Source organism: Oryzias latipes, chromosome 11 (genome assembly GCF_002234675.1).
Source record: "Oryzias latipes chromosome 11, ASM223467v1".
In the NCBI taxonomy this organism is placed as follows: Eukaryota; Metazoa; Chordata; class Actinopteri; order Beloniformes; family Adrianichthyidae; genus Oryzias; species Oryzias latipes.
The window spans coordinates 9,043,804-9,053,376 of NC_019869.2; the positions used below are offsets into that span (position 1 = coordinate 9,043,804).

General features: G+C 39.2%; 1 protein-coding gene across 1 annotated transcript in view; it reads left to right on the forward strand.

Moving 5' to 3' along the window:
* Window positions 1–9,010, forward strand: part of gabbr2 (gamma-aminobutyric acid type B receptor subunit 2) — a 207,594-nt gene extending 198,584 nt beyond the window's left edge. Inside the window, exons 18-19 of the mRNA XM_023959777.1 lie at window positions 2,942–3,059; window positions 5,375–9,010. Coding sequence (XP_023815545.1) covers window positions 2,942–3,059; window positions 5,375–5,540 — 284 coding nt within the window. The 3' untranslated portion in view covers window positions 5,541–9,010. The remainder of the gene's footprint in view (window positions 1–2,941; window positions 3,060–5,374) is intronic.
* The last annotated feature ends 563 nt before the right edge of the window (window positions 9,011–9,573 follow it).

Consider the following 9,573-nt stretch of genomic DNA (forward strand, 5'->3'; position numbering starts at 1 on the left):
GAAGCAACATTTTGCTTTTATCCCTTCTTCTAAATGACTTTTTGAAAATGTGCCAGCCTTGGGAGTCGCTGCAGGCTTTTCGGCTGACACGTTTCCTGACCACTTTGCTGGGAACACTTTTTCAGTGTTAATGATCTTCTTAGCCAATCACAGGGTGGCAGTTGAAAGCATGTCGTCACGCAGACGTGGTCATGATGACCTGAGCATTGGAATGACAGAGTGAAGAGACTTTCATAAATTGCTGAAACTGCTGGAATTTTCTCCTGGTGAAAATGACATTTTAGTCATAGAGTGCCAGGAGTTACATAAAAACTTCAGTTGATCCTTTTCCTATTGTGATAATCAGCATGAATTTTAGCCTAAAAATGTTTTTACACCAGGCTGTTGGGTATAGTTTATTTCTTGGATCACCTAATTCATTTAACAGGTGAAAAAGCTCTTTTGGACCTTTTGACGGCTGTGTGCCTCTGTGTTTGGCAATTTTGGAAAGTTGGGTTACATTGATAATCCACCTCATATAGCAACTGCCTGGAACGAGTCAATTCTGGTCCTCTTGAAATCAAGTATTCAGATTTTCTTGTAAGCTAACTCTGGTGGCGTTTTTGTCAGGGATAATGCTTGACAAGGTGTCCCTTTTCAAAATGAGGAAGTAATGGAGGAACGATGAAGAAGCGTAAACTGTTCGACACAAAGTATAGGCCACCTGCGTGTTCCCCCTACAGGTTGTTACCAACTGTAACGGCAGTTGTGATTCAAGCTACGCACTGGGAAGGTGATGCATGCTCAAGAAGACACTAAATGGGCATTCTTAAACACGGTTTTAGCGCTTGGTTTACACATTGGACTGTCTCTATCAAATACTGGCACATGTACATGTACTTGGAAGTTGGAAGGCGTGCGCAAACGGCAATTATTATTTCTCTGCCATGATCAATTTTCTGTCGGTTGGTGCTTCTGTGTTGTAACCCTTGTGCTATCCTAGGCACTTTAACGTTGGGAGTTGGGTCATCTAGACCCACTAGACAGTGCTCTGAACCTTTTTTCTACAATGATTTGTGATCTTCACTGGTGTCCATGGATTACATGAAATCTTTCCACCTTTATCCACCTTTGTCATGGTAGGGAGAACACGTCAATGTAAGGGTGGGGTCATCTAAGATAGCACAAGGGTTAAAAAGGACACTACCTATAAGTCACAGATAAAGCGGAGTCCCTGATTGGTCAAAGTTCAACTGGTTTTCCTTTTAGGGCACAGTCAATGGCCAGGTACAGCCCAGAAAATGATTTCAAAAGCTTGCAGAAGCCCCAAAAACACATTTACATAGACTTACATAAACTAACATAGTCTTTTTATTGCAAGTGGTCGCTTGAATGTGCATTTCTGAACCCGGGTGAATCTGGCATAAGGCTTGAGGATCAAATCGACAACACAAATTGTGCTGTGTGTGTGGTGTATAGGCCATTAGTGTAAAATGCTAGTTAAATAGACCACTACACATCTTACAGGTGGTGTTACATGTACTTGTTGCGCGTACCTGGTGTAACCTAAAAACCTAATGTCTATTTAATCTTAATTTCTGTTTATTTCAAGACCCTAAATAGAAAAAGGTTTGGGGTTGTGGAATTGTTTCACAACATGATAGACAAGATCAGACAAGTAGGTTCATTCTTGAACACACCCCCAAACCAAAATGTGAACAATTTTAGCTTTTTTTCCACAATTAAATCCTGTTTGCTAAACTTTCATGTATAAAGTACCTTCAGACAGCAGGTCCTAATGCCTTTGTCCACTCACCATTAAATTAGTTTCTGTGTTGAGTTTTCATGTTCTCCTCATGCATGTGGGGTTTTCCTCCCACAGCCCAAAAAACATACTCGACAGGTTATTTTGTGATTCTGAAAGTGCCACTTAGGTGTGAGTGAATGTGGTGGTCTGTCTCTGTGTGGCCCCGTGATAAACTGGCAAACAAGGTGGATCCCTGCTGGGATAGTCTCTAGATACCCTGGAAGAGGGAAAAACGGGTTTGGAAAATGGATAGATTGATGGATATTTGAATCAGTGTGGACGGTGTCAGTAAATTCTGACACAGAATCCACAATGCTATCACTTCATTGAATTTAGCTGAGCTAACTTGCAATGTCAAGATCTACAGCCGGTGTGCTAGATCACTTGTGCTTGGTATTTTTTTTTAACATGTTTTAAATTCTGCTACTCAAATGTAATTAAGATCAATTATCCATCCATATTTAGAACCAACTAAATCCCATTTGGAGTTGCTGGAGCAAACACAGCTCCTTTTGGGCGAAGGTTACAAACCCTGAACAGGTCACCGGGCTGTTGCAGGGCTAAAATAAGTGATTTAAAAAGTAATTAAAATAGAACTTTCAAAATGCTTCTGACTCAACTTGAATTTATACTAGATTATGCATTATTCAGAGTAAAAACAGCACTGGAATAGTTCAACCAAATGTCCAGTTGGGGAAAGGAGCACTGATATCACAGAATAGGACCAACAAGACTTGACAAATCTGGGACAAGTGTGGCACTAAAAAGGGAACACCTTAAAAATACTCCAAAGGATGATCAGCGTGGGACTTTAACCCCGTGCTATCTTGTGGGGTCCAGATGACCCCACCCTTACATTGACATGTTATCCCTACCATGACAAAGGTGGATAAAGGTGAAAAGGATTTCATGTAATCCATGGACACCAGTGAAGATCACAAATCATTGAAGAAAAAAGGTTCAGCGCCAATCCCAACGCCACCGTGCCTCCAAGGCACGTTAACGTTGGGAGTGGGATCATCTGGACCCCACAAGACAGCACAAGGGTTAAAACAAAAGGCATGCTTCCTTCCTTGGGTGTCCATAAAAGCAGAGAAACAAAGTACAACAGGGTTTCTGACAGATTAACCCATTATTAAACATCCTCCCTTGCAGATGGAGAGAAGTCGATATTGAAGAACCACCTGGAGCAGAAACCACAAGCCCAGTGGGGCTCCATGGATCCTTCTCGAATCAACAGAGGTCCCCTGGAGGATATCAACTCGCCCGAACAGTGAGATCTCCCATTTTTTTAGCACTATACTCCTCCCATCTTGTTTTTTTTATTCTTCTGTTCTGCCAGCTTTTTTTTTTTAATCAGAAGTCACAGAACATGCAGCACAACCATGAGCAGCTCTCAGGCGGTTGCTCTGGCAACAGATCCATGTGAAACAAAGACTTGTACTTCGCTCTCCCACATCCATCAACATACTCATATCCATAATAGTATGTATGTGGGCTACATTCTTAAAATAATGCAGTTTATTCTAACACACAAGAACACATAGACATCGCTGATTTGATTTCCCATCTTCAAACGACAGATATCTTGGACAATTAAAACAGCCAATGTCCATGCCACTTTACTCATCATTCAAAAAGATCTAACATCAAAGGGTGGTGGTGGTGGTGGTGGGGGGGGGGTCATTCATTTTTGAGACGTCGGCATTGGTTTTAGCTTAAAGCTAAATGAATTAAGGACAGCTGACAAAGAAGATGCAGTAGTTGGAGTGAAGAAGATACTGGAATAAGATGGAATAAGACAGAAGCTGTTTAGACCAAAAAGTGAGGAGGAAGAACCTCACAGAGGCTTATGTAACCAGTGATTTACAGCTTGCATTGGGAAGCAGCTCTGAAAATAGACAGGGAGGAGAAAAGAAGTAAAGCAACACTCAGAGCTATTCCCATGGCACATGAATGTTTGATCACATGCAGGGAAGAGGTAGCAGGAGAGAAGGTAAAAAGGACCAAGAGACAAATATAAAGACCTCAGAAAAGAGTTATAAGTACTAGGAACTGGAGCCCAGTAAATGTATTTACCATTGTATCTTCAACATCATCCTCTAAATGCACGTAAATATAGTGTGCTGCATCTGTGTCAAACATGAAACACCCAAAAATGAAATAAAAACTTTCATGAGCAAGAAAGTTAGTCATTCACTTTACTGTAGAAGAGGGTCCAAAAACAGTTTATATTTCAAATTATTATTCTTGTTCTAGGTTTCTCACTGAACAAAATTAATTTTCATTACTTGCATTTTAGTATTTTGCCAAAATTTTTTATTGCAAGTGGCTTTAAGAGAAGGAAGATGATACAAGAAAATAAAAACAATTGATACAGTTCTAAAGAAGCAAAGATGGCAAAAGAACATGGTCTATTATTGAATTTCAGCGCACCGTCAATGAATAGTCTATTTTCCAACTTATGTCATGTATAAGGCAAACTAAACGAGACAAACGAGTCAGAGATATGTCCATCAGTCGGACTTTGGCCGAATCTGAATTCTTCCCCTACAGCTTCTCCTTAACCCTACATTTAGTCCTCCAAACAGAGATTTATGGAAAAATAGGCTGTGTCCAAATTCCCACTCTACTCTTTTTTCTTTTCTTTCACCTTTATTTAACCGGGATAAAAAAACTCATTGAGATTAAAAATCTCTTTTGCAAGAGCGTCCTGGCCAAGAGACAGCAGCACAACAATAAAACACAACTCTTATTTACACTCACACTCAATCATAAAAATACAGTGTTAAATAAAGCATTTACAGTTCTAGTAGTTTTAGTTGTTACTCTCTTAACTACTAAAAAAACTGTATAGTGCGGGACAATCTAGTGCCCTGGATTTTAAAAGCCCTTCAGACACCATGGCCACTACCTTTTTTTTTAAACGCAGAAAATGACAGGTTCGATTTCACAAAGTGAAAACGTCATTGACATGAGCGTTTTATGACGACCATTTATGAATTTATTGTGTTCTCATGATGAAAATATTTATCTTAAAAAATAAATTTAAATATATTTTCTTCGCAAAAATTGTTCACTATCTGCACTATATAGTTAGTAGTGAAGGAATTTGGACATAGCCATAGTGTCTTCTAATTCGGACGTCACTCCCACTCGATGACATAAAAATATGGTATGAGATTATATTGTTTTTTAAATGACAAATCAACTGTGTTTATTTTATTGTGAGCCATATATTTTACAAGGAAATATTTATGTATTTAACATGTTTTTATTGATAAAACATCAATGATATTTAGTTATTTTAAATGCTACATATACATGTAAAAAATACACTGTTTTGTTGTTTTTCTCAATTACAGTAAAATTATGTTGGTATTTTACAAAATTGTACTGTAAATTTTACGGACTTTTTTACAGTGTAGTTTCAGATCACCTACAAATCTGATTCTGACAAAACTCTTTCACTTTTCTCTGTAAATTTACTAGATGTTAAGTGTTGGATGTATACTGCAAAGTTTGACACAGTCCTAAAATCAGTGTTGTGTTTCCTCTGACATGATTGCTTTTCCTTTCTATCTACAGCATACAGCGTCGGCTGTCTTTGCAGCTACCCATTCTGCACCACGCTTACTTACCCTCAATAGGAGGGGTTGACGCCAGCTGCACCAGTCCTAATGGAAGCCCTGGTTCCAGCCCAAGACACAGACACATGCCCCCTTCCTACCGTGTAATGGTCTCTGGTCTGTGAGCTTCAAACAACTCCCCCCACGGCTCTTTACAGAAGAGACGCTTAATGTTCTTTTTTCTACAACATAAAGACTGATGTCTTCAGCATATGTGGGTATTTTGTCTTGGATCGTGAAGGACATAGGGGACAAAGTTTTGCTTTCTCTGCTTACCTCTGCACCCCAGTTTCTTGAGAACTGATATTGTCAATCAGAAAGAGCTGGACGTTGACAGAGTGTGCACTAGAGGACCCTGAAAAACGTCTGTGACTAAAATCCCCCAGGCCATCAGCCCCCCGAATAGGCATATACAAACATGCACAGTAATGCACATTTAGACACAAATAAAGGCATGTGCATAAGCACAGTGACATTCCAACAGCAGCAGCAGACCAGCCCTAATCTGACATGTAGCCTTACCTACATGTCTGGTTGTCTGGTTTTGCTTCCTAACTGTTCTGTGTACAGTTAGTGTCCACTGTGATGTGTGGGCTTGTCATCAAATTCAAGTATTTCACTGCTTCAGTGACTGGGTATAGATATTGGGTTGTGGCACTTGCAGTACCCCGCTAAAGAAATCATCTTTTGCCTCCTAACTTTGTTCAGTCATGTAAATATCATAATTTCTGACACTGATGTACTGTATGCTTTGTATATGCTGTGAATGGACAATTTATTGGGTTCTAAGTGTGGAGCAGGTACAAGTAAATCATTTCAAATAAAACTTTATAAACAAATTAGACAGATGGAAAGATATAAACATTTGTTAATGTAACACTTGACATATTAGTTTATGGGCAGCAAATATACTTCAGAGTCTGACTCGCAGAATAAGACATTGCTTCAGGGTCTCCTTTCACTTGGAATAAGATGCACATGGCCTTGTCTCTTTACTTTGGTACATTTGTACCACTAGTTTTTGTTGGAGACTTCATGTCAGACTTCACACAGGCCTTCATTTTTAAAAACCTAATTTGTCTTCAGGAGCATGTTTTACAGAGTATTCATGCGATGCCTTTCAACAGGTCTCCAAGGCTGCATACGTTAGAGACACAGCTAAAATATGCCACAGGAGTGTTTCACAGCTGTCTTTTGTGTGTTACATTTATCGAAACATCCACAAATACAGATGGACGCTTAAATCCCAAGAGAGCACCTTGCGAATTAAGGTGTTTTTAGAGTGACAGTCCAGGTGTGTTATGTCACAGCTCCATCTTAATGGACTGTTGAAATGCCCTTTGGCTCTCGCCTTCACAGTTAACCAGCACAGTTAAGGGCAAATGGTGTGTTCATGGCTAAAAAGGAACAAGAAACCAGGTAGAAAGTAGGTGATGGAAAGGATGTAGGTCTACTGGACAAAGTGGCTGACCTGAATTTCCAAGTGAAGTGCGGGCACTAAACAAATGGGAGTGTTGTGTAATGAATCCAAACCAACTGTAGCCTCAGATTCAAGATGGCACCGCTGATCAAAGCGATAGAGCACAGACACAGGGCCTTCTGTTACAGACAATACTGTGTCATGAGAAATCACATCACACAAAAGAACAGTCAACATACCTCAGTTGCTGTAGAAGTGTAAGATAGTGCCCACAAAGATCGACCCAAGAAGGCAACGTTGAGCACAACAGTCATAAAAATTGTCATAGATTTTTGTAAAACGTGTCCTCTTGCTAGAGAGAGGCAGCAAAAACTCTGTGGGATGAATACTTTTTATTAGAGTGTGAGAAAGGTTGTTCTCAGCATGTTTCACCATTGGTGTCTTTTTTTGTTTTGTTTTTTGTTTGTTGAGCGCTGTGCCTGTTGTCTTCCTATGTTGTAGCCTACGGGACCCAAACTGAATACGTAGGGTCCTTAATGCGCTTTACCCAGCATACAACATTGGCCACACATCTGTAAATTGTACGTGTCATAGAATAATTTCAATCTCATCAATCCGTGAATAGGACCGTTTTGGTAATACACAGTGAAAGCGCCACCTCAGATGGATGAAGTTGGCTCCTGAAGCTAGTGTCTGAGCGTAAACACTGTCAGTCAGTCTTTAGCAGAAAAAGTCAACGGACTAGTCAAAGCTCGGAGAAGGGAAACAAGCAACCAGAGATCCACATGCTGCCGGACATGTCAAGGTGAATCCCAGAGAGCGCTCATTCCCCTCTAGCTCTTGCTGTACACTCTGAGCACAGATTTCCAAGGAGTCACCGTTTGTTCTCCACCTAGAGAATCGCTGTCTTAGGACATGTGGGTAACAGACAGTGTCGGAGGGTTGGTTCTTCTTCCAGAAGAAACAGCTTTTATATATTACATTATATGTGATTGTGTACAATTTGACAATACTCTGATGATGGTGTTCATGTTTGGAGTAATTGGTTTTCTCAAAACGGCATGAAAATAAAATGTATGATTCACAGAGTTACCTCTGTTTTTGCAACTGTTGTGACAAATCCACTCTTGTCCCACATTCTCACTTGGTTGGTTTTGCTTCCACTTTTTTTTTTTTTTCCTACAAACCATCAATTTTGGTTCTTTTGACCACTTGATTGATTTCATTCAAACCTGTCAATGCCAAGATTAACAGTGGACAAAGTCAACTTTACCTACCATTTAACTGGTTACCATCAATGTTTACTGAGGGCAATAAAGTGAAGGTAGCAGCAAACAACCAATAAACAATTCCTGTTATAAAAGCGTTTACAAAATGTTTCTAAAACCTAGAATGCCATATATTTTTCTTTAATTTGCCCTAATATTTATGATATCGTTAAGTTCTTCATTTTCTTTAATGGATGACAAAATGTTCAAATGCAATTATTGTGGGTCAAGGGCTCATTATTTCCTGTGTTTAACATTGTCATGTCGAGGGTTTGTATTTGCCACATGTTACAAGTTCATATCTCAAAGTGACGTAGATAATTCGATATTTGTACGTGTCATTATCAGGGTCTCTGGAGAACACGAAACATAGACGTGCTGAAATAGAACCATATGACAAATATATTAGGTGGAGAAAAAAACAGATCCATACTGTTTTGTCAATTTGATACGTGGTAACACATGGCATTAGGCTCAGTTAAGGCTAAAAAATGGTAAATAAAAGCTATATTCAATAACATTTCAGCAAGAGGGGCAATAAACTTTTGTTATAGCAAAGAAATATATACATAATTATATGAAATATAGATATCTATATATCTATATTTCTATATATAGATAAATATTACATTCAAATTTTTACATGAGAAATATTTCACAAATATGACACAAAGGTTGTTGAAAATCTTTATGTTTATTTATTTATTTACAGTATCTGTAACTATGTAATGTACAGACGAGGTATAGCTATGAAAAAGTTGTATAAAATTAGTATAACACTTGGGACATCTGAACATTTTTGAGCCATTAGTTTATGAGGGTCTGAAGAGCATTATTCTTTTTGTCTGAATGTTATGGACAGCTTTTCCTTTGAAGTCATCGTTAAATAAAGTGTGACTGAAAGTCATGTTTATGTGCACCTTCTATTATTAATTTTCACTTTTGTCTACTAAACAAAATTGTAATAATAGACAATTGTTTGGAAAATATGTAAGCAATGGGCTGCACAGTGGAACAGTGGTTAGCGCTCTTGCTTCACAGCAAGAAAGCCCCCAGTTCAAGTCCCAGCTGGGGGACCTGAACCAGAACATCAATGGGGGACCCTTCTGTTTGCATGTTCTCTCCATGCATGTGTGCATGTGTGGGTTCTCTCCGGGGACTCCAGCTTCCTCCCACCGTCCAAAAACATGCTTCATAGGTTAATTGGTCAACCTAAATTGTCCCTAGGTGTGAGTGTGGGATTGTGGACACTCTACCCTGCGACAGACTGCCGACCTGTCCAGGGTGTATCCTGCCTTCGCCCACAGGTGGCCAGAATAGGCTCCAGCACCTCCATGACCCCAAAAGGGAATAAACAGTAGAAGAAGAATGAATGAATATGTAAGCAACGACACTTAAGAAATATGCTACTTTCATTAAGTTATGGATATTGGTATTTACATGAGCACTTTTCCTATTTAGTCTGAATTT